The sequence below is a fragment of the Vigna umbellata genome, chromosome 4 (assembly GCF_029865625.1).
Source record: "Vigna umbellata cultivar VRB3 chromosome 4, Vumbellata_1.0, whole genome shotgun sequence".
In the NCBI taxonomy this organism is placed as follows: domain Eukaryota; kingdom Viridiplantae; phylum Streptophyta; class Magnoliopsida; order Fabales; family Fabaceae; genus Vigna; species Vigna umbellata.
Window position 1 is genome coordinate 26,093,757 of NC_142168.1, and position 26,114 is coordinate 26,119,870.

The following is a 26,114-nucleotide window of genomic DNA, read 5'->3' on the forward strand; positions in this document are numbered from 1 at the left end:
TGAACAAAGAAAAAATAGCTATACTTAATCCTAAGATAGGGTTATTGATTTCATAACTGTGCCTTTTGTTTTCTTTTCCAAAGATGATTATTTTGGTCTCTTTTTGACTATTTGGTTATATATTTCTTTTGTTTATGGGTGGTGATAGTAAAGTTCTCTTAAACACAATATGTTAATATTTTGCTTTGTTTTCAAATGGCCAATGTTCATGTTTATAGTTTTTTTAACAATGCATCATACATACGTATAAATTGATTCAAAGACAGTGTATTTAATTGAAATGAGAAAAATCAATGATTCAGAAAAACATCAACAATTTTTTAAATTAGATTTCTTTCAATATCATCATCTCATTGTTCCAAATAAATTCACATACATCTCTATTTCCTAGTGGCTTTTGAGTAAATATTTCAAAAAACTGAAATAGATAAATTTAAAAGGAATTATAAAGATAATAAAAAATAACATATACTATTTAATGATCATCAAATCAATAAAAATCACATTGAGGAGTACTAGTATAAAAATATTATCATAAATAAATCTAAAATATATTTTTTTATAAAATAAGACTTTTCTACCGTTATTTGAAAAAAAACTCAATATATATAAAAAATGAAAAAAATATTAAAAAATAATTTTAAATATAATTCAATTTCAAAAAATTCATATATTTTTTTATTTATATATTGTAAACTTATTTTATTAAAAGAAAATTATTAATATTAAAAGAATTTATTTTATTTTCAAGTTCATCCAATAAATATTATTAGAATCCATCACCATATATTTAAATATTTAAAGTATTATTCGTTTTAAATTCTACATTTCATCATAGTTAGGATTCACTTTTGGATTTATGATCTAAACATAACTCAAATTCTATATGAACATAATTCATATTCTATATTATAATAATTGAAAGAAAAAAAAAGAAATTCATGAAATATGAGAGAGAGAATATAGGCAATCCATCGTCTCCACACATAATGAATATATATTAGGATACAATTAATCAACACCCAATATGATATTCTTGCACACTCATGGACACGTCCACTTTTAATCACCATTCTTTTTTTTCATGTTCCAAAAGAAGAATGACCTAATAATTTTCACTTTATTTATAAGTTTTGCTTCAAGATTCCACACCACAAATGTCTTTCTTATAAGCCAAAAACTGAGCTTCCCACAACCCTTTCTTTAATCCAAAACTCCTAATAAAACTACATGGAAACACCTTCACTTTCTCCTTCTTTCCCTCTTATGCTCTATCACCTCCTCCTTTACCACTGAACTATCTAACACAACAAATCAACAACAACAACAAAATCAACAGCATCAAGAACAAACCCTTTTCACCATACTCTTCAATTCTCCACTCCAAACTTCAATTTCTTCTGCATAATCAATCATGGGGGCTGGTGTTTCCACAAGTGCCACAGAAAATGATGAAGTTGGCACCTTTTCTTTGTCCTCCCCACAGACGACAACCCTTGATGATGTTCCTGAGAATTGCATCTCTTCTCTCATGATGAGTTTTGATCCACAAGAGATTTGCACATTGGCCAGAGTGAACAAGACCTTCCTCAGAGCTTCTTCTGCTGACTTTGTCTGGGAATCTAAGTTGCCCTCAAACTATAAATTCCTTCTCAACAAAGTACTTGATCAACACACCAATCTTTCTTCCATCACCAAGAAAGAGATCTATGCCAAACTATGCACACCCAATTTCTTCGATCATGGCACCAAGGTAATTCCATCACTACTTAATTTAGTAATTTCGTTCTTCGACATCAAATTTGATGATGTTGAGGAACCGAACCACTGAATCTTAGATTGATTGATGATTAGTTAATACAGATGTTGTCTTTCCAATTTCATCACTTTTCTTCATCTTGTTTCCGATTTCTCTCTCTCTTTTCATTGCATTGAGAAGTTTGATTTGTTCCTTTCTGGTTAATTTAGGAGATATGGCTTGACAGATGCAGTGCACAAGTTTGTTTGTTCATTTCTTCAAAAGCCTTCAAGATTACAGGAATAGATGATAGAAGATATTGGAATTATGTTCCGACTGAGGAATCCAGGTGAGATATTCTTATCTATGTAATCAAAAATTAAACAAAAATACTTAGTTTTTTTTTTCTATTTTTATGAATTTTATTTATTTTATATGAAAATTTACCATTGCAATTATGTTAAAAAATATACATGTATATTTTTATATATTATTAATAAGTGTATATATATAATTAAACCCAACACAAAAAATAACTAAAAACGTGAAACTGAAACTTCAATATATGCAATTAAGGTTGTAAAATGCTTCTGAATTCTGATGAAAAATGGGTTTGGTTGTGTATTTTTTTGTTATATAATTTATTTTTCTTATAGTTGTTGTTGCGATCAAAATTAAGTCTGTTTTCTTCATGATTAGGTAAAATTAAAAGTGGAGTCTTTTTATTTTTTTGGGTTAAAGTCATTTTCGAATTTTTGAACAAATCCAAAGCCAGCACATGGAATCCAAAACTCTTTTTCTTGCGTGCAGTTGGCGCCTCCGTCGTATAATAATACAATTAAAAAACATATAAAAAACGTTTATTTTACGAGAATAGTAGCTATTTTAGGTATTTCAAGAATAAAAAATTAATATTTTAATTTAGTATTTTTTTTGTTTATTTGAGTGTGTTGCAGTTTATATATGTCATAGAAATTTCTCATTTTGAACCGTATTGATAGAAACAGGAAAGTTTTAGGGAGGAACCTTGTTTTGTAATAGGTTTTGGCAATTTGCTTTACCATATTAACGAAAGCGATTCGTCCTAGTCAGCCATTCACATCTTATATGAAAATTAAAGAAAAAAAGTGCAAGCAATTTGCACTTAGGGAATGCTATAAAAATAGATTGAGAAGGACGTTTTGGAAAAGTAATAAATCAATAATTAAAACTTAGACTATTGTCAACTAACTCTTCCTAGTCAGCATCTTTTAGATAAAAAGAACAACAAAGCAAGCAACTTGCATTAATAAGATATTCTGTAATTGCTAAAAAGGACTTCTATTCCATGAAAAGTACTCTTAATTAATTAACATTGTATCTGTAGGCTTAACTTATGGTAGTTCAATATATATCCGACCACAACATAAACATCTTTTGTTTGAATTCTAGATTCTAATTCTTCGTATTGTTTTTCTGTTTTTAATTTTTTAATATATTAAAAAAATTATAAAATATTTTAAAACATTAAAATTAATATAAATGAATATATTTTAAAATATAAAAAAAGGCAGTAAATAAAATGAGTTTGGATTTTCCATTGATTTTTATGTATTTTTTCTCTATTTGTTTTCAAAATATACTTAAACGGACTTGTAACTATAAATTTCGAGTTGGGACGTGAATTTTAAGAAAACTCAGTTGAAAATGAAAAAAAAAAATAGCAGAAATCTTTTTATTTTTTTTTTGTACATTGTTTCTCTTTTACTAAAATGGATGTATTTTATATGTTTAACATTTTTTAATGATGCAGGTTTAAGAGTGTTGCATATCTTCAACAAATGTGGTGGGTTGAAGTAATAGGAGAGCTAGAGTTTGAGTTTCCAAAGGGAAACTATAGTGTATTTTTCAAGCTTCAATTGGGGAAGCCCACAAAGAGATTGGGCCGGAGAGTGTGCAACCTTGACCAAGTTCATGGATGGGACATCAAGCCCGTCAGATTTCAGCTATCTACATCTGACGGCCAGAGTTCACTCTCACAGTCCTATCTGCGTGGGCCTGGAGAATGGGCCCACTATCATGTTGGGGACTTTGCAGTTGAGAAGCCCAATGGGCCAACAAATATCAAGTTTTCTTTGGCCCAAATTGATTGCACGCACACCAAAGGTGGGCTTTGCATAGATGGGGTAGTGATTTGCCCAAAGGAGTTTTCAGAAAGGCTGAAACAGTTTTAGGGGGAGAAATGTTAGGAACACATTTTTTTGGACATACTCTCTTATTGATTGAAATTTATTAAAAATTATTAAAGAAAAGATGAAAATCTTTTATTTAGTGAGTTTTTTTTTCTTTCTCGATTTTGTAGTTCTTAATCAATTTTAACCATTAAGAGAGTAAGTTGAAAAGAAGGTGTTACTAGCACTTTTACTTTGGGGAAAGTATATTTGGCATTGTGTTTTCAGTTAATCACTTTTGTGAGAGGAAAATTAGGTCTAGGTTTGTTTGATTAGATTTTATTTTTATTATTTTATATTTTTCAGATTGTCGGGTCTTTTATTAAAAAAAACAAAGGAAGAATTACTTTGGGCACCCTATTTTTGTCATAAAGGAAGTCCTGAACACGAATTGGGAAGAGGAGTTACTTGTAGCAAGGCTGTTGTTGTATTGGGTGTCATAATATTGGTGCAGCTGTGTTTTTTTTTTACTTTTTTTTTTGTAAATAAATTTAAATGTGTGAAATAGTATTCAGGTTGTATTTTGGTTTTATATGAAGTAACTTGTTGTAATAATAATTTAACATCTTTCCAAATTTGGGATCATTTTCATTTTTAAACTTAATTAATAAATGAATGTAATTTATTGTCAAACAATGTTAAAAATTTGTTAACATGACAAACTGTGTTATCACATGTGTTTATTTGTGACAACGTTACTTGCCACATCAACAAATTTTGAACTAAAAATTTATTGTGGAGTGTATATATGTCCTTAACAAGCTTCAAGGAGGTGGTTTACCCACTTTAGTAATACTATACTCTGTCACAATTATAAATAATTTAAATCTAATTATTCTTTGTTTACTAATGATTCAAGTTTTTTATTATCTTAATGAATGATATTATCGTTGTTGGAGTTAATAATGATGTTATTCTATGAATCTTTTATGTGGGTTGAGCTTATGTTTAATTGATGTTATTTGTCTCTTAGTGAATTCCCTTCTTAAGGACTCATTAGTGGTATTAGAGTTGATGATTCATTTTTGTGACCGACTCATATAAGTACAAATGGTCATTGTATCGAAAGTCTTTTTGATAATAGATTCGAGTCCGTATGTCTCGTTAAGATAAACAATGATATGAAAAAATAACTCTTAGTTAATGATGTTTTCGCTCGAGGGAGAGTGTGTACTAATGTGCAAAGAACTAATCCTTAAGAGATTGTTGGAAATCCAAGTGTAAGTCTAAGTTCTAAATTGGATAGCGATAAGAAAATTGAACACCTTAAAGATTTAAGACCCAAAACCAATTGTCTTAAAGTTTTTGAATAAAAGTGATGTCAATTGTTGGAAGTCCCACATCGACTAGAGATAAAGCCAAATTATAATATATAAGTGAGATGCAAAACCTCACCTTACAAGCTAGTTTTGTGGGGTTGAGTGAGGCTTAAAGCCTATTTTCTAATATGGTATCAAAGTCATGGTTAGAGTCTTGTTTCCTAGGCATTTCTATTCCACCAACTATCGGATCACCCAATTTTTTACTATCACGCACGAGATATCTATACTTCGACATGAAGGGGATGTGTTGGAAGTCACACATCCGACTAAAGATAAAGTCAATCCCTTATTTGATTTAAATTCAAATTTATTGTGTCTCAATCTTCCTGTCATACAGACCTATCATATTTTACACAAAAACTCTTCTTGAAACATTCTCCCTTGGTAAAGACGTATCATATTTTAAACATAACAACTCTTCTTCATCAAACATTTAAGGTTAAAAGATACCACAAATCTTACTTTTCTGTTTTAAGATTACAATGATCTAAATCTAAAGAAGGAATATTTACATGTCAAAGATACTATACCTTGTCTCTTTTGAAAGACTTCATAATGCTATCATGCAAGCCTGCAACTATTCTTATGGACTCAAATATAGAAATCACACTTAGAATTAAATTAGCTTATCCTGGTTAATATTGACATATGCTTCACTATGAATAAATTTAGTCAATCTATTTATAATCCTTATGTCAATACTCAGCTTAGGTATCTCAAACACACTATTGGATAAGATATTATTTTTAAAATTAATTATGATATTCGACTACATGCTTATGTTGATATTGATGGGGGATGTTGTCGAGATAAAAAAATCAACTACTAATTATGCATCCTTTTTTACAACTCTTTAATCTCTTGGAGATCAAAAAGGTAAAACATTGTTAGCAATTTCTTCTGAAATGCAGAACTTTTGTCTATTTTGTTATCCCTTTTATCTTTGTAAGGTATTTTAGTAATTTCTTTGTTTTATTGCCTTATATATTTTAGCCAATTCTTCTTTATAAAATAATAATAACTCTCTGTATTTTGTTTTCCTGTTACTCGGTATATTTTTACTTCATTTTTCTTTTATCTGATAGAGTATCTTGGATCAATATTATGAGTTTATTAGATAAAAATAGGTCTCTTTAAAACTTAATTAAGATGATAGTTTAAATCTTAAAAGTTTGTTTACAATAGTAATCAGTATTTTTTTTTCTAAATCATCCATAATGCACGAAGTGTTTCATTATTATTTATTAAAAAGAGAAAAAAATTATAAACAAATAATTAAATAAAAAATTGTTCTAAGAGACTCAGCCTGGGATTATAAATTATAACTCTTGCTAGGCTGGGATTATAAGTTATAACTCTTTGCTAGACACTTTTTCATAGTTCTTATTTAATTATTTTATTCTATTATTATTATTATTATTTTAATTCGTATTTTCCTTTTATTTAGTCTCCTAAATCCCTAATTTTTTTTATCTGTTCTAGTTTTCTAATTCAATAAAATAATTTAACCTTTACCAGTATCTATTGATTCAACTTTATCATTTTTCAATAATACAAAATAGGTTTTAAAAACTGTTATTGATGCTTACCATTGTTGAGAAGAGGAACAAAGGGACAATATAGGAGACTTTTCTTTATTAAATTACATTTATAAAATAAAAAAATGATTCCTTGACACCGACTTTTTCTTTTACTTATAATTTATTTTAATAATTTAATATTATATTTAAATAATAAAAATAAAGTTTAAAACAAAATAATAATATTTGTAATTTTTAAATAAAAGTATAAAAGAATGAAAATGTCAAACTATCTAAAATTTCTAAACATACCCTGAAATTGTACTTATGATTTTAAGATAAGTTAGGCAATCACTTTAATGGGTATGTTTATACAATCATGGCCATGTGATCCAACTTTACCTTTCACCTTTGACATTCACTTTTGTTAGGCGATGTTATCCCACATTTTTTTTTACTCAATTAGAATTTTAAAAGACTTTTTTATATATAAAAAAAGTTTTTTAGAGCTTAGGAGACTTTGTAAGGATTAATGATTTTTAAATATGTTTTGAAAAAGCTTTTATGATTAGAATTTTTAAAATTTTATAAAGAATGAAATCATATTTGAAAATATTATATGAATTTACAAAAATTTAAATAATTTCATTATTGGGACATCTTTTTTCGCAAATATAGATATCAGTCTTTTTCAGCGCTCAAATAGTGGTGTCATCTTTCTATAAATGTAACATAAGTAATGGAATGATCTTGAGATATCGAACTCAAATATAGCGATAGATACAAAAGGTAATGCCAAATTAATAAATGATGAGAAATAATATAAGATGTTTTAAAACAACTTGTTATAAATTTCAACAATACTTTAAATTAAAACTATCTATATTTTTTGTATATTTCAGTGAAAACAAGTTAAACTTTTGTGTTGTTTTTTTTTTTTCTAAACGAAGGCATTTTGAACTTGTTATTAATAAAGAAAATAAATACATAATAAAACATTAAGGTAATTGAAGGTTTATTATATAATGAAATAAAATAAAATAAATCCTCGGAATGTATACATTTTGTATTTAATTCTTTATGCAAGTTAACATTGATAGTATTTTAAATAGTAAATAAACACGTGATTTTAGTATTTTATATCATATTTAATAACAAAAAGCAATCATTTCCATGATAAAAAAACATTATGTATTTTATTACATAAGTTTTGTCTTATTATTTTATGTACCTATGTATTATTTTGTTGGAAATAATCAAACAACAATGAAAAAGATTTTTTTCTATCCTGATTCTGTCTTATCCATCTGCTATCTAAGTTTTCTGAAGAAGTTTTCATAAAAATCTAGAGAAAGTGTTGACTTATTATCGTCTCCAAGTGCAACTAGAAACACTATTTTCTTTACAAACAGCTGTTCCAAACGAATTACCATTCTCCTGCTTCTGTCTAATCTTTATTCTTCAATCCACAATCAAAAGGGTCCCTCTCATATCTTCAGATCCGCACTCTCTTTGCAGAGAAAAAGGTTACCATGTTTCATGTTTTCAATGTTTCGTTATTTGGGTGTAGCTTTATTTGCTCATCAATTTAATTGCTTGAGAAAAGCAACCGCCTTTCCTTTTCAACTTGTTTGTGGATTTTTTTCATTGCATTCTTCCAAAATTAGTCGTAATGCTGGTTGCTTGAAGATTTTCTTTTTCAGATAACCAATTTTACAGTTTATGTTGAGTGTTGTGTTGATGATTGATCATAGCTGTTCTGTCTGCTTTAAGGCTTTGGTTTTTGGAAATGACTGAAGAGAAAAACAAAATGGATTTCATCCAATTGCTTGGACCTGACATGTCAGTCAAGATTCTGACCCATTTGGACGCCCCTTGTGATCTTATTAGGGTTTCTGCTGTTTCTAGTTCTTGGCACCGATTTGGTAATCCTTCTTAGTTTATTTCCTTGTAGTGGGATTTAATTTTATAGTGCTTTGAGCTTTTTTGTCCAAAAAGTGCATATTTTTCTACTCGCGGTATTGATATGCACTCTTGATATTCTGCAGTTCTTGAACATGGCCTTTGCAAGCAACTTTGCTTGGCAATGTTTCCTGAAATATCTGGTGTTACTCATATGATTGAGCTTGACAACATTATTGAACCACTGGGAAACACTCCTGGCAGTTGTGTAAATTGGGAGTATCTAAAGAGAAATCATAAAGTCTATGCATTCTTGTCCTCTGGTCTTCATCCTGTGAGAAAAAGTTGTATCTCTAAAGCTATTAGTGCATCTAGCACTGATAACTATCCTGAAGAAAGCATTCTACACACATTGGAGCCTGGTGATAGAACTGAATATACAGCATCATACTGGTCAAGCAAAGGGGAAAACGATCCTTCTGTTCCTGAGACTTTAGTTTACAAGCTTGTTTCAGAAATGTGTCTTGTTACAGAGATTCATGTCCAACCTTTCCAAGGTTAATAGCTAAATTAAACTCCTTTGTTTTGTGAATTGGGTATGTTGAGGATCATGAACTTTTGCTTGATCATCTGACAAATAATCTATGTTTACTTGTCAGCATTTTTTCAGCATGGCTTGCCTATATATTCTGCTAAGGCTGTCCGATTCAGAATGGGACATCCAAGATACCCAATTGAATCGGAGAGTGCTGTAGATAATATAACTGCTAATGAAGTCTTGGGCGATAATCAATTCATATGGACGTATACTTCACCTGAATTTCCAATGTGCCAAGTGAGTTGCATTTTAAAATGCATTTCTTGAATATTCTTTTATCCATTCAATTCACTCAACAAATAGGAGTTGAGATTCGTCTACTGATCTTTTCTGGGAATCATTCACTTAGTGTACATGTTTTACCTGCTGAATATAGCAAGTGTGAATTTAGCATTTAATCATTTTAGATTGAAACTACATTGTTTTTTACAAAACAGTATTCTATGCTCGTGTTTGACACTTGAAATGGGTTAGTAACATACCGACTTTACAGGAAAACAGCTTGCAAAAATTCAAGCTCCCTAAACCTTTTCTGTGCATTGGAGGCATTCTGCTAGTTGAGCTATTGGGTAGAGTTCAAAAACAAGAGATGGATGAATTATTCTACATATGGTTTGTTTCTCAAGCCTTCTCTTTTATCTAATGTACACATACTAAATTGACATAACCTAAAGAACTTAATCTTTGTCTTCCAACTGTCCACTCTTCAATTAGACACTGCTTCTTTCATTATATGACACCAATGCCACTCAAGGGTCATCATGAAAAGGGCTTTTGTTGCAATTTCAGAGTATAGATGAAAAGTAATGTAATAAAAGATGACATTTCATTAAAATGCCATACTTCTATTCTAGGTACACGGGATGTTGAATCATTCATCATGTTGTCATAGTGGCATGAAGAACCTTAATTTATTTCCTTGAGTTCTCTTTGTTAGTTCATTGCCTACATTTTATTTAGTGTTTCTTTTCCAACTTAGAACATGGTTCGATAAAATTCCTCATAAACACTTCTACAGGAGAAATATATCAAAAGTTCTTATATTTTAAGAATGAATTGGCATTTGTTTGTTTATCTGTCTTGGATTACTATGCTGCAGCATCTCCCATGTTCAAGTCATGGGACGACCACTTTCACCAGCATTTGATGTTAAAGTTCATCATCCATCAGGGAAGTGTACCTTGAAATACCATCCTCCTCCGACAGATCCTCACATGTCTTCAACATCTTCGCCGGACTCGAGCAGTTCGTCGCGCCTGCGCATAATAACCTCGAGCCTAGTGCAGAGGGGTGTGAGACGTTGGGAGCAAATTCTCTTGGGTGCACTGCTTGGTTCTGGTCCTGTTGTAGTTGATGATTAATGGGAAATTGCAAGGAATGAAGAACCTCAATTGTCAATGTAAAGACTTTTGGCCAAGCATTTGTATAGCATAGCATATGTTGAGCACAATAATTGTAGGGGCAGAGGCAAAGTTTCATCTTTATCTTTTTCTTTGTGTTACATAAGTCTTGTCTTCTTGGCTAGTTATAAAGTGTATAATGCTGTAAAGAATGTGTCTGGTGTGGCTTGAACTCATAAAGACAGACATTTGTGTTGATGATAAGAATGCTAATGCACACAATCTTTGTACCTTTGATATGGTGTTTTCAGATTAGGTTTCTGTGAACTTATATTTTAGAGAATGAGATATGTGCAATGCAAAATAATAGGTTGAGACTATGATGAAATGTGTTTATGTACAATAAGTTTTGAAGTTAAAAGTATAATTGTTGGTTTTACTTCATTTTTCAGAGCGTATTAGCATTTTATGAGGTAAATTCATGTCATTCTCTACTGGAATTGGAGGGGATTTGGTTCTGACAAAGTTATTATTATTATTATTATTTATTTTAATAAGTTAGAATAATTATCACAATTTTAAGAGTAAAATTATAAGAAAATGTGTAAAGTGTATATCTTTATTACTTGTTGTATGTATTTCTAAATAAAATGAGAGTTTGGTTTTCGTACTTACTTCCAAAAGGAGTTAAATTATTATTATTATTAGCAAAAATACAAAAATATGTATGTTCTCTTTTTTTATATGATAATATAAAAAAATAAAATTATTATTATTGTTATTATTACTATTATTGTTATTATTATAATTATAAAATCAAATCTAAATAACTATTAAAGTTTTATTATAAATAAATTTTATTTATTTTGTAGGTAATTTTTTAATTAGAAAATGATTAAATTAAAAAAAATGGTCAAATTGAAAAAACAAATAAATTTTAAAAAAAGTGATCAGTGAAACAGTAAAATAATTATTTTAATATATAATAACAATTATCACAATTTATAAATAAAAAATGCTTTAATTATGTTTTGTAATTATATATTTGTTGGTTAATTGAAAGGCTCAAACTTGTTTACTAAATATAATATCAGATTAAATGCACCATTCTATTGAGAAGTAAGTCGCTTATCTGTTTAAAAGAATTTAAGCAAAATTAACTTCAAAATAGACGTTTATTAGGTCAAATTTCCCTAGAAATATTAAGGTAGGCTTTACACAAATTATTTGAAAATGAGTTACTTTTTAAATAATCACTTATTTTTCAAAAACACATAAAAACACGTGAATATTTTTTCAAAAATAAGCTAAAGTAGTTGCATTAAAATGTATAACAAACTAAGCTTTGCCGAGACTATACCTAATTGAATTTATATTTATTTTCGTAATAACTATACTCTATATTCATTCAATTATTTATTAATTCAATTGACTTTAAAAGGGTTATACAAGTTTTATAATGTAAAGTTAACGTTGTGTTTGGATACGATATTTTAATAGAGAATTATTATTTTTTATTAAATTTAAAATGTTTTATAACAAATATATTATTTGGATAAAGAATTTTGAAAGAAACTGAAATTAAGAATTTTATTAGAGTAATTTTATTATTTAAAATTAAAAATTAATTTTTTTTAAAATATAAGAATTTGAATATTTTCATATTTTAAAATTTATATTTTGGAATTCAAAATTTCGATTAATTTGGAAATGAGTGGATTTGATTCAATCAAAAACTTAAGTAAATTCAATTTGATTTAATATAGTTTTAATATAATGTTTAGGCCTAATTTAACTTAACCAAACTTAACTCAAATTGTCACTCAATTGTCTTGATCCCATGTATGTCCAATCCGAGTGGAATTCGATTGAACTTGACTCAACATGAACTACTTGGTTGAACGTGATCTTACCTCGATTCAGCTTGACTTGGACTCAAGTTAATTCAATTTCAATGGTTTTGGATAACTTAATACAATTGAGTTTTAACTAACTTTGCTTAAGTCGACTGTTCGACCTTACTTAACTTGACCGAGTTTAAGTCGATTTGACTCAAATTAGACATAGACAGACTCAACTCGACCTACTTTAGCTTGATCTTGATTGAGCTAGGCCCAACAACATAAGCGAGAACAAGGATAAATCCATATAAAGAATCCAAGATAGGATAAACTCATAGCATAACAAAATATAAACTCATTTGATAAAGCTTAAAAAAAAGTTGAAAAGAGTATGTCCTAATGAAGACCTTTCATGGATGCCTACTAAAAAAATTCTTAGAGTTCTGTTAAGACATCGGCAAGTGTACCAAATCGTTCAAGTAATATAAAATGGTAAGACCAAGTATCGTTTCCCAAGAGACTCGTGTAACACTAGTTAATTGTACGATTAACAACTCATTTAGATTAACAAATATACGAATAAGTGCAACAAAATAAATTGACAAGGAAATAAAAGTGGTCTTCAGCATCCAGAGACGCTTAAGAGCGGAAAAGACTAGAATTGGTGCGAAATGACAATGTTAACGTTAATTTTCACCAATTCACTCTTGTGCAAACAAAATTTCATCTTCTCTCCATCAAATTACTAAATTCAATCCACAAAAACACTCTATCCCTAATTCCTTAAGTGAAAGAGCCTAGCTTTCACCTATTAACTATCAATCTCTTGATTAATTAACAAGCAAAACCCGCATTAAGAACTAGGATCTAAGACAACAAGTGAATCATCTCCCATCTCTAGAATCAATGAACCACTAGGACTCTTGTTTCAGTTATAGATTACACAAGATACATTCCCATACCCATCAATAAAAGATCAAGCCATGAACATCTCTATTACACGCAAGCTTTAAGATTAGAAACAAGAATACTAGCAATTGATAGAAAAGGCATATATATTTGAATCATTCAACAAATACACAAGAGTTCATAGGCTACGACTAATCCCAACAAGATAAGTTTGGCTCTCCATGTCCATGGAGAGCCTTTAAGCTTACAAAATGGCCATGGAAGAAGAAGAAGAAACCAAAGAGGAAGAAAGGAGTGTTCCCACAAACCCTAGCAGCCCTCCAAGCTCTCCTCTAAGTGAATCGCGCCTCCAAATAACCAAAGACCCAAACTCCTTTGCGTTTTAGGGTTAAATAAGCTCAAATTGCCATATCAACGAAGGTGGCGCTCAACATCCCTAGAGGAGGCGCCTAGGCGAAGCTACGAGGTTGTGGCGCTCAGCGCCCCTGGAGGGGACGCCCAGGCGAGAAATTCTGATAGCATCATGGCGCTCAACGCCCTCTGCTAAGGGGCCCTTAGCGCGAGCACACCAGAAATCAACTTCTGTGCAGTTGGTGCAGGTGGCGCTCAGGGCCCCTGACTCTGATGCACTGCATTTTTTTCTCTTTTTCTGCATATTTGCTTGCTTCTATGGCTGGTTCAGTTCTTTACATTGGTGGAGGTTTTTCCAAGCACAATTTTAGCTACAAAATAAGGGGATTAATAACGAATTTATATCAATGTAGCCGAAAACACATTTATTTAGAAAACAAGACAAAATAAGAGGATTAAGTAAGTTATAAGCTAGAAAAGAGTTGTTTTTACTACTAAAATAATGCTTAGATAATGATAAGAATTAGCATTATCAAGTTCTCACAATCAATTAAGCGAAAGAAAGTGGAAAAAAAAATATTGAACTAGACAAAAAAGTGATCGATCATAAAAGAAAGCTCACGTCTTCGTCTCTTATTCATCATCTCTTATTCCAAATGAGAATCAAGAAGAAAAAGGCCAAGGGTTAAGAAACCAAAAAAAAATGTCATGAATGTTTGTTAAAAAAAATACAATTATCCTTGAAGGAAACCAATATTATTTTCTTTGTAAGTTGAATAAACGCCTGTCACAATTATTAAACATCATAATTCGATTACCTTGAGTATTATTAAATATTATCCAAATCCAAACAAAATTAGTGCAATTAAAGTTTTTGTATTAAAAATATAAAAAATTTATTATACTAAAAGACATATTTGTGATATATCATATTTTTATTACAATTTTATCTTTTCTAGATTTACAATAAAAAAATAATAATTGACCATGATTTATATATATATATATATATATATATATATATATATATATATATATATATATATATATATATATATATTCAATTTTTAAAAAATAAATAAACTATTATTATTATTATTTTCATTTGGTAGATTAGTGATCTCATAATTAATCGTCTTTCAATTTTAATTTATACTCTTATTAAAATTCTATCAAAGATATTTTTATAATTGATTATATTATATTATATTATATATATATATATATATAAAATTTAATTTTTCTTTCATCCCATTAATAAAATGTTTTACAATTTTATTTATTTATTTTCATTCTATATTTCTTAATCTAAATAACCTATTTTCTATTAAGAACAGTATTTGATTACGTCATTATGAAATTAATTTAATTTTTTATCACATCAATCAAGTTTCCTACAAAATTTTCGGTTGTTTTTACCTGTTTTCACTCAATCCAAATAGTACCATTTTACACCTTGTTTTCCTTCTTTTCTATCATAATTTTGATTGTTATTAAAATCAGATTTAATACAAATGTATAAAATTTTCTACAAATTTTCACTTTTTTCCTTTTAATTCAAATTTTATTATTTTCCACCCTCTTTTTATTTCATTAAAATTAGTTGTCATTAACATTATATATCTATATATAGTAATAGACCACTTGGTATCCTTCCCACATCAATTTCACTTTTTGTCCTGTGTTTTGCAACGAGTATTTAAATAGCTTAGGAGGACATCTTGCTTTGTATTATAGGTAAAGTGGTGTTGTCAGTGGCATTTGATTAAGCTTATTAGATAAGAAATGTAAGTGCCGTATAAAATGCTTACTGTCATAGTCCAATAGATTACACTTGCAGGACAAAAACTCTCAAATAAAATCCCTAAACACCTACTCGAGTCCAAGTCCAAACAAATTCCATCGAGAAAATTATGACACTGAAAACCAGGAAAAAAACAGCATCTATTGAAAGTATCCTGTACAATGATAATATAATAAAATAAACACTTCAACAAGATATGCCAATTACATGGCTAAGTTGTGTTAGTCATGCCTTCCATCCAAAACCCATGTTATCATCAAGATCACTGTTAAAGAAGGAGCTATCCGCGAACTCATGGCCAATATCCTGAACCATACCTTGCAAATGTAGACTTTGTGGCATATCAGATGTTCTTGGGTTGAATCCATGGTTGCCACCAGCTGCAGAAGAATCACTGTTGGAAGCTGTTTTGAAGCTGTTATTCCTTGAAATGGGTCCATTGTTTCCTGGAACATTGACAGAACCTCCACTTAAGGATGGAGCATGGCCCCCAAAACCCAGTGCATTTTTTGCCAGATTCCCATTTGCATTGGGTCCACCAAGAGACTGTGATTGCATTCCCCCATTGTTATTTGACATTTCCTGCACCAGTTGCTGGATCATCTGCTGCTGCTGTAGGGCTTGATTTCCTTGGGACCCCTGGGAATGACTTTGTTGCAGTAAACCATTTCCACTTAACGTACGCTGTTGAAGGAGTTGTTGCTGGTGCTGCTGCTGCTGTGGGGGTAGATGGGGACCTGGGAAACCACCTACAGAGTTTTGCATTGAGCCTGGAATTAAAGAAGGACCAGCTCCTTGCAAAGCAGAAGAGGGACTTGGGTTCGAATTACTGAATGAGGATCCAGGATTGGAGCCAGGGCTAGAATTCATTGAATTTTGCCTCATGAGAAGATTTTGGTAGTTGGTAAGAACTAAATGGGCTGACCCACTCAAAGCACCACGATTAACCATATTATGAGTGCTGTTTATGTGGTTGTTCAATCCAGGATTCATTGCCATCAGCTTATTGAGTGTGTTTCTATCAGTAGGCAGACCATGAACACTTGCCATCTGTTCCATTTCCTGCATCTTTTGCATCTGGAACTTTGAGGCTGTTGCTAGTCGAGGATAATTTTTTAAACTCTCTGCACGTAAATGTTGGATCAATGTTACAAAGGCTAACGACAATGTAAGAATATATTTCCAAAAGCCGAAAATTGAATCAGCTTCATACAAGAATTTTAAACTAAACTCTAGGGTAATATAATCATAAAAACCAGATGGAAATTACCAATTGCCCCAATTTTGTGCTCTTCACAAATATCAATTAGGTCTTTCATGCTGTTGACAACCTCCGATATCTGTCAACCGCAGGTAATTAGGATTGAGAAAATACATAGCATAACGGATGACTAGTTTTCTCTATAGTACTCAACACTACTAAAATTTTGAAATACAATTTTATAGCATACCTGCAAACATCTCACATATCTTTTAGAAAAACCCAAGTCATTAAGTGATTGCAACTCCAAAATTTTAGCAAGCTGGCGCCCAGCTGTCAATACCCTGATGCAAAATAAACATTACTTTAAGCTTGAGTCCAGTCTCATTGTAATTGTTAACTTGAACTAGGTTCACAACTCAACCCAACGCACAAAACAAATCAATAATATATGTAAAACAACTAATATAATTCTCTTACTAATTGAACCAATCAATGTCACAGACTGTTCTAACCAGATACTTTTTAACCAAACATGGCTTGTAAAATGCCCAACTGGAGAGTTAGACAAATAGAAAACAGAATCTCAATTTCTAATCTCTATTTAATTTAAGATACCATGAGATGCTCTTAATCTTGAATAGCCTTATTGTAAAAATATGAATGCTTGTGACTTGAACAACCCTGTGTACATATAAAAAATGTTAATTTTGTAAAGCATGAGCACCAGAATGCACCAAATATGCCCACTGGAAAATCTCGTACTACAATTAAGATCTTTCCGTTTCCTATTTTATGGCTATTGACTTCCAGCAAGAGTTTTTTTCCTCTCATTTTCCACATCGTTCCAAATTGGATTGCCATATTGCATTTAAAAAAGTAAAAATGTTCAATAACCTTTTTTATTGAAGTTGTATTTTTCAGTTAAAAGTAATAACACGAAAAAAGCCTGTATCACCTAATCACTAACGGCATTTGCACCACCACCCCTCTGCCCCAAAGAAAGAAAAAGGAAACATACAGGGAATCCAGTAAATATGAAGAAATATAGTTTGCACCATATGCTTTCTAGCCATATCGCAGTATGCCCTATTACAAGAATAAAACATCAAACAAGCTGTGGAAAATAAGACTGATTTATTATTCTCAATCATAAAATATACATTTTGATTCTCTCTATTTGTAATAATCTAATTCTCCAAAAAAGGGAAATAGGGAAACTAGGAAAGTAAAATAAAGGGAAATAGGGAAACTAGGAAAGTAAAATAAAATAAAGATTATATATCTATTTCCTCTGATTAGGAAGATTCTAAAGATATTATCTCAAATTACAACACTCCCCCTATTACAAGAATAAAACATCAAACAAGCTGTGGAAAATAAGACTGATTTATTATTCTCAATCATAAAATATACATTTTGATTCTCTCTATTTGTAATAATCTAATTCTCCAAAAAAGGGAAATAGGGAAACTAGGAAAGTAAAATAAAGGGAAATAGGGAAACTAGGAAAGTAAAATAAAGGGAAATAGGGAAACTAGGAAAGTAAAATAAAATAAAGATTATATATCTATTTCCTCTGATTAGGAAGATTCTAAAGATATTATCTCAAATTACAACACTCCCTCTCAAGCTGGATCATACAAGATTGTATGAACCAAGCTTGGAATAGTCAAACTCAATTGTAGAGAACGTCAATAACCCAAATTGGACAGCAATGGACGAGGGCGAACAAGCACCATGAAACTTCAGCTTGGATAGCAATGGACGAGGGATGATGACTTGCAGCAGCAAACAACAACAAACTATAAGAACAGATGAAGGGCCTCCAGTGGCGAACAACAACAAACTGTAGGGACCGGATTGTAATAGTGGCGAACAACAACAAAACTTCAAGAACATGATTTCCATGAGTAACATATGGGAGGCCTTCAAAGGCTAACAGCCACAAACCTGTAGGGACTTAACTACCCTGAACAGCAACAAACCTTCAGGAACTTAACTGCCCTAAACAACAACAGACCTGCAGGGATTACACTACCCTGCAGCGACACTAAAAGGATAACAGCCACAAACCTGTAGGGACTTAACCACCCTACAACGGCTGAAAAAGGGACTTAACTGCCCTGGACAACAACAAACCTGTAGGAACTGAACTGTCCTGCAACGGCTAACAGCAACAAACCTGTAGGGACTTAACCACCCTACAACGACTGAAACTTTTCTTCCCCTCACGACTGAACGACATATGCACGTCAATGACAGAACGTGAAAGTGGAAGAACTAGTGAAACCGATCCGTACTTGGGGACAAATCTGAAACCCCTAACATCGAACGAGCCAAATCAGCGGGCGGTCTCATAGAACAACTCTCAATGAGCTGTTATAACAAAGCATTGGCAGAAACCAAAAACACCAAAGATTGGGACTTATGATGGCATCAAAAGGCCAAAGACAGGTTGAAGGTCCAAAGTTCTCTGCTGGACTACTCCTAAATGGTGATACTTGACACTGTATCACAAGAAGTACGGGCTAAACTCTAGCCCAAGAAGGAAGTTCTTTGCGGGGGTGAAAAATATTTTCCCTCACGGCAAACCGCGAAAACGACCGCTAGTGCACTTCATGAGCACTCTTAATCTTGACCAAGAAAATGCAGCAGCTTATTGAGGCGGCAGCGACAAACTGTAGAGGTTATAACAACTGACTGCGGTGGCGGCGACTAACTGCGCCTGCGCCGACTATGGTAGCAGCGGAACGAAGCACGGTTGCTTGAGAAACAGAAACGAAGTGCGAACCCATTGGTGATAGCGAAACCCATTGGTGGTGACAGAAACCAGAATGCAGTAACCAGACGCACCAAACCAGAACACAAAAACGAGAGGGAGGTCCGGCGATGCGGAAGCGTGCATCGAGAAGAAAGAGATGTTGTGAAGAAAACGAAGATGACAGCAATGGCTGCTATGGAGGGTCAGAACAGAGAGAGGAAGCTCCGTCGAGACAACCGACAGCAGCGCGGTTTGATGCCGACGCTGAGAAGGCGACGCGTGACAAACATGCACCCGAGACTAGCTGAAGAAAGGCGGTGTGTGGAGGCGCGTTGAGCAAAGTTTGGTCCTGACTCCGGCGGGTTGGCCATCGCTCTAGGAGGCGGTCCAGATCCGTTGGTCATCGGACATAAGTGTTACGGTGGTCGGCAGCGACTATCGGACTAATTTGGTGCTCGTGGCTGCGCATGAATGAGAAGTAGCCATCGGAGCCGGCGCGGTTGGCTGTCGCTCCAAGAGACGATCCAGATCCGCTGGTCACCGGTCAAAACTGCGACGATGTCCAGCAGCCGATGCTGGCCGGCGGTGGACGATGGCCAGCGGCGGAGAGCGACGGTGAGCGACGGTGCACGGCGGAATATAGTGAACGAGGATTCTGATTGGAAGTCAATGAAGATGCCAACTATGGGCATTATTTAAACTACAGGTGCAGCTACTGGTATGAGGAATCCATTCTGAGACAAATTCTGGAAGTATAGGTTATAGCTAGGTCAAATTCAACTCTCTGGAAGTATAGCTTATAACTAGGTCAGATTGAACTCTCTGGAAGTATAGCTTATAGCTAGGTCAGATTGAACTCTGGAAGTATAGCTTATAGCTAGGCCAGATTCTGGAAGCACAGTTCTGTGTAGCTGTTAACAGAAGGACAGACGTGTTGGTAATGCTGGAGAAAAAGCTAGAATTCTAAGGTAGAACTTGACTAGGGCAATTGGAGCCCGTTAAAAACATATGTTAAAGAAGAGACTTTTACGGGGCCGCCGGAGGCCATGGTGGGCCGACAGACATCAAAGACAGCGGAAGCGGATCAGACAAGCTCTGATACCATATGGAAAATAAGACTGATTTATTATTCTCAATCATAAAAAATACATTTTGATACTCTCTATTTGTAATAATCTAATTCTCCTAAAAAGAGAAATAGGAAAACTAGGAAAGTAAAATAAAATAAAGATTATATATCTATTTCCTCTAATTAGGAAGATTCTAAAGATATTATCTCAAATTACAACACAAGCTACGCAGTAAAGAAAAATATATCAACTGAGAAGGATTTACGAAATATACCATAAATTAAGGAACAACAATGCATTAACTTACATGTTGCTGTTTGTTTGCAAATCTTGCTGAGAAACCCCATCAGCCCCACTTTCAGCAATTGTACTCTGGCATTTTTGAGCTACCTGAACTAATTGGTTGACCTGAAAAAGTGTAAATCATATGAATTAGCAGCAAAATGAATACCTCAATTATGCCATATGACCAACCTTAAGACAGGTGATCATCTCTTATTCCTCGTCACTTAGAACTTTAAACCTGTCACCTTTAATTTCAATGATCTCCACTTTAATAAAATAAGGGAAAGCTTCATTAATGCCCACCAATTTCCTTATCCAAATTTCCATATATTACTACTGTCACCATTCACCAATTTTCATTTATGCATGACGTCTTGAGAAATATGATGGAAGAATTCAAGATGTGAGGAGTTAATTGTAAAATAAGCATGCACATGCCGAATTTTTTTATACAGAAATATACGGAATATGCAAAGTAATCCACTCAAGGGTAGTCTCAACACCCTCAACTGTCTATTAAAACCAGGCAAGAAATGAAGATCTACTTAACCAAAATATTCAACCAAATAGCTCCATCATCTATTCAAAACAAAGAATGACTCCAAAAGTGAAAAGCAGTCTAAACAAAGCAGAATCATACCTGTGGTGCAACCAACCTTCGAGGAATAAGTTCTTCATGCCGCCTTGCGCAGAACTCCCAAGATAATATCTGGGCAAATTAACAAGAATATCAGGAGGTCATTATATAAATAAGATTCAAATAGAAAATACATTAAACTATAAAAACAATTTTGTAACCTTCAAATCTTGAGTGAATATGATGCGAAGTTGGCCTTCACGAACAACGCGAAGCTGCTCATATACACTCTCTTGGACTGCTTTTGCATATTCTAACATCATTGCACCAGAAGGAAATCTTATTTCACGTGGCAAGTCCAGAAACAAAAGTTCATCAATCACTCCACTGCCAAATTTGATTTCATTAAGTCTAGGTAATACTTCATAAGTCGCCTCTGAGAAAATCCAGAATGTAAATATTAGATTATGAGATTTATATAAGAAAATTAAATAAATAGCGTGCTAACCATCTAACCTACATATACATCCAATGCACAAATTGTGTATCTACCACTGTTGCATGCTAAGAACAAGTAATTTGATCATCCTATTATTGGTTGCATTTAGTTCAGCTAGTTTTGTTAGACTCCAAGGTTAAAGCAAAGTAACAATTAAGATTGTGATATCTGGTCACTGGTAAGCACTGACTTCAGTGGGTACTTATCAGCCACAAAATTTAAACAAAATGAAGTACAAATCGAAATTTTACAATGAAATTAAATTCTCATAAAAACATGCTACAAAACAACAAAACAAGGACCACTTAGATTTGGTTTGATAAAGCAGATTGTTTAAATTTCACGTTTTCAAAAATATTTACAAGTAGATTTAATTACTAATTCGATCCCTATAACAGCACAATCTTTACAATTTAGTCCCTACACCAAGAATGACTCATTTAGTCACTATACAATACTTTTTAAACTCATTTTAGTCCTTACACATTCTTTTTCATCCGTTTTAGTCCCTATAATTCAAGACAACAGTATTGTACTTTCCAACCCTAGAAGATATGTAGGGACCAATATCAGATGAAGGGGCAAAATCGTACAGATTGTGCGGTTATAGAGATCAGATGAATAATTTATCATTACAAATATATCCTTTTTCACTGTGTTTCCTATTTATATAAAGTTGTATGACATATTTGTAATAATTTGAAAACAAGAAATAAAAAAAGAATCTTAAATCATATGGACTCCAATACTTCCTTTTTCATATACTTACCAAATCCCCTTCCAGATTTAGAACCACAAATATCACACTGCCACGCATCCTAAACAAAGAAAAATCCATGTCAATGCATGTACTTATCAAAGATTTAATAGCACTAACAGATCGAAAGGGTAAAATGGTATATACCAAAAATAGAAAGCAAATCAAATGAAATTATTTAAAGTATAACTCTGCTTGATCATCATTCTAAGAGTTGTCAACAATTACGTAAGTTAATAAAATCTATTAACTTTTTTAGAGAACATTGAATAAATGGTTATCAGAAAATATTAAGACATCACCCTATTTATTTAGCAAGAAATACAATTCAAGAATAAATAACAACTGCAAAAATTTACCATTGCTGCTGGCGGGAAAACACCAAGTGCATGATGCCCAACATTGTTATATAACGACAAGCACCACCGTTTCTTTGCACGATGAGAGTAGTATTCAGCCACAAATTTTCTCCAATACGCAATACTATTATCCTAAAGCAAACAGTAAAATTCAATAACAAAGTTGTAACAAACATAAACTTCAAAATTAAACAATGCGCTCAGATATAATAAGTTGCTGAAACAAAAGGAATAACCTTGAAGAATAAACAGATTATATAGTGAACATATATGTGACACTAAGATAGGCCATCACAGGTAGAAAATAAACAGAACTCACATTCGGCCGTTGCCTTTGATGATAGAGATACTGCATCAATCGACGAGCACAAACCCCACTAACACTATTATCGTATGGACGCTTGACAGCAGAAGAGGGCTGCATCACTTGTTGCTGTAACTGCTGCCTCAATTGCATTTGTTGTTGTTGTTGCTGCTGCTGCTGTTGTTGTTGCAACTGCACTCGCTGTAACTGTGGCATTGACTGAAAGAGTTGTTGTTGTCTCAGTCTCTGCTGTTGTTGAAGCAAAGCCTGTAACTGTGGATTACGACCCTGCAATTGCATGGAATCTTGTCTCTGAAGAATCTGTTGTATAACCTGCTGCTGCTGCATTATATCTTCCTGTTTGATATCCAGTCTAGGTTTTTTGGACAGCTGAGATACATTATTTGGATCATGAATGAAAGATCCAGGGACATGTGCACCCATATGAAGGGTAGACGGACCAGTTTGAGAAGCAGGCAACGATGTCGCACTTGAAGCACCCTGCAGCTGCTGCTGATTCTGCTGCAATTGTTGAACATTCTGATCTTGATGAGAGCTCTGCTGTACTACAGAGGAACCATCAATCACTGATGAGCCCGAAATACTAATATTGTTTGACGTAAATGACATGGGTGAGGCAGGTAATCGTAAGTATGAGTCCGTGTTAACACTGGCACTTCGCTGCAAATGGGGGCCACCAGAGAGAGCAGAATTTGCATCTGTGACTAAAGAACTAGCTCCAACACTTGGTGCTGAGTTTGCCACACTATTTAGAACTGCATTATTCATATCCCCAGAAACCAGACCCAGGTTACCAGCTCCCGAAACCGTGCTGGATGAATTAACAAAAGATGAGCTTAAGTGAGAGTTAACTACACTCTGTGACAGTCCATCTCTTTGAAAGAAAACTCCAGAATGTGATGATGATGATTGGGTTAACCCTCCCGTCACCCGAGAAGGTGTCATGGGGGGCATACCCCCTTGGTGATTGCAGTCTATGTAGCTCTCCAGAGGCAAGCTTAACTCGTACTTTAAATATTCTCAAAAAGCTCATGAACTCCAAGTAAACACAGATTGTTTGTGAACTACTGGTAGTATTTCTCCTATCTCTTCTTAAATCTTCAAGCTTCACTCTATTCCAAAGCCTTTTACCAAATCCACCAACTCCCGTCCAACCAAATGCACCCAAAACGGTTATTCTTTCTCAACACTGGACAACTTCTGATCTAAATCTAAAACAACAAAGAATAAAAAAGCATATATATATTCATTAGTACAAGGAAAACTTCAGCAAAAATAAACACAAGTGGGCGAAAAAAAACCCTGGTTTAGAAGCATAAACCCGGAAATGACCAACTCCCTTTTCCAATAAAAATCACAACGCAACAATCTCACACATCAAATCCTAATTCCAACTGCTTTACCTGCTCTCAAGACAGGAATTCGCTTCAAAGAGAAAAATGAGGTAATAGTTGAGACTGTAATAAAACCACTTTATATGCATGCTAATGACAAACTATTGAGATGTCTAAATCCACTCGCTTTATTTTCGCATCAGAGCTATGACTGTTCACTTTTCCATCTAAAGTGAATCAGAACCCAAGTGTAAAGATCAATATCACAGTGATAAAAACAAAATCTGAAACTCTAAATTCACATATCCAAAAGCCCTAAAACCCAAAATCAAATTCAAAAACATAAAAAAGGAACTGAAAAGATGAAACTAGTACCCCAACTCCATTGCTGGCATGCACAATAGTTCACTACCATCAACAAACAACGAAGTAACCAAAATACGGGAACATCGCCCAAACAACAGAAAACGGAAACCTTAAACCTAACACCACAAAAACTAAAAAAAGCAAATAAATTATAATTCTCTACACGAATTTAAAATACAAAACATAAAGGATTCACTTCAAGATCGATCAGTAGCTGAAAAATTGAAAACCCCGAAAGAAGATTTCAAACAGTTCGGTGCCAAAACGAACCGTTTAGGAACTACTCACTGCGAAAACCGCGAGCTGAAAAAAAGAAAGCAAAACGGAAGTGTAATGAATTGAAATCGCAGAGTTTATAACAAAGTTGGAGTGACCCGTAAAACCGGTCACGCGCTATTGTTCACCTGCAGTGGCAGGTCAGTATTGAGACACGCGTCGCGAAAGTGACAGCAGAGATTAGTCGGTGATACATCGCAGCCACTTCAATACAATTGCTGAGGTGGCTGGTTTTGATTGGAAAGCAGTTTTAAACATGAAAGAAACTGTGTGTAGGTAATTTTCTCTTAACATCCGTACGTTTAGTTGTAATTGGAGTGTAAAAGTCGAACAGTGTCTTATCTTGTATACAACTTGTTTACACAATTTTCGGAGGCATTTTCTTTTTTATTTCAGAAATCATTTATATTTAAATTTAGGGTTAAATATGTTTTTAGTCCCTAAACTATTGGCTGTTTCTGGTTTCCGTCCCTCTTTCAAAGTAAGGTACAATTTGGTCCTCATTCTTCTCGAAACGTTCGTTTTAGTCCTCGAAACTTTGGTTTTAGTCCTCATTTTGTTGCTAAATGAGGACCAACTTTTTAAACGGTGTTAGTTTTCGAGAACTAAAACGAACGTTTTCGAAAAGAATGAGGACCAAATTGTACCTTACTTTGAAAGAGGGACGAAAACCAGAAACGACCAATATTTTAGGGACTAAAAACATATTTACTCTTAAATTTATTTGCAATATAAATATGTTAATAATTATGATGAACAAATATTT

The 26,114-nt window shown here is 32.8% G+C and overlaps 3 protein-coding genes across 5 annotated transcripts; 2 read left to right on the forward strand and 1 right to left on the reverse strand.

Moving 5' to 3' along the window:
* Window positions 1-1,057: 1,057 nt before the first annotated feature.
* Window positions 1,058-4,511, forward strand: LOC124834770 (F-box protein PP2-A13-like). Its single transcript, XM_047309559.2, has 3 exons — window positions 1,058-1,753; window positions 1,969-2,087; window positions 3,531-4,511. The coding sequence occupies exons 1-3, from the start codon at window positions 1,415-1,417 to the stop codon at window positions 3,949-3,951; spliced, it is 879 nt and encodes a 292-aa protein (XP_047165515.1). The 5' UTR covers window positions 1,058-1,414; the 3' UTR covers window positions 3,952-4,511.
* Window positions 4,512-8,132: 3,621 nt separating this feature from the next.
* LOC124834769 (F-box protein At4g00755-like) lies at window positions 8,133-10,925 on the forward strand. Of its 2 annotated transcripts, none has more exons than XM_047309557.2 (6): window positions 8,133-8,316; window positions 8,564-8,715; window positions 8,839-9,249; window positions 9,352-9,527; window positions 9,784-9,902; window positions 10,461-10,925. In XM_047309557.2, the coding sequence occupies exons 2-6, from the start codon at window positions 8,580-8,582 to the stop codon at window positions 10,642-10,644; spliced, it is 1,026 nt and encodes a 341-aa protein (XP_047165513.1). In that variant the 5' UTR covers window positions 8,133-8,316; window positions 8,564-8,579; the 3' UTR covers window positions 10,645-10,925. The 2 variants fall into 2 exon arrangements, with proteins under 2 accessions (XP_047165513.1, XP_047165512.1); XM_047309556.2 differs by having other exon boundaries at window positions 8,139-8,316; window positions 10,390-10,925.
* A 4,598-nt stretch (window positions 10,926-15,523) lies between these two features.
* On the reverse strand, window positions 15,524-25,421 carry LOC124834779 (putative transcriptional regulator SLK2). 2 transcript variants are annotated; one of them, XM_047309571.2, is made up of 10 exons: window positions 25,361-25,421; window positions 23,367-24,583; window positions 23,048-23,179; window positions 22,701-22,749; window positions 21,654-21,868; window positions 21,496-21,564; window positions 20,878-20,978; window positions 16,987-17,080; window positions 16,806-16,875; window positions 15,524-16,659 (listed from the first exon to the last, which is right to left on the reverse strand). In XM_047309571.2, exons 2-10 carry the CDS (start codon window positions 24,324-24,326, stop codon window positions 15,761-15,763), a joined length of 2,589 nt encoding a protein of 862 aa, XP_047165527.1. In that variant the 5' UTR covers window positions 24,327-24,583; window positions 25,361-25,421; the 3' UTR covers window positions 15,524-15,760. The 2 variants fall into 2 exon arrangements, with proteins under 2 accessions (XP_047165527.1, XP_047165528.1); XM_047309572.2 differs by having other exon boundaries at window positions 25,343-25,420.
* Between the last annotated feature and the right edge of the window lie 693 nt (window positions 25,422-26,114).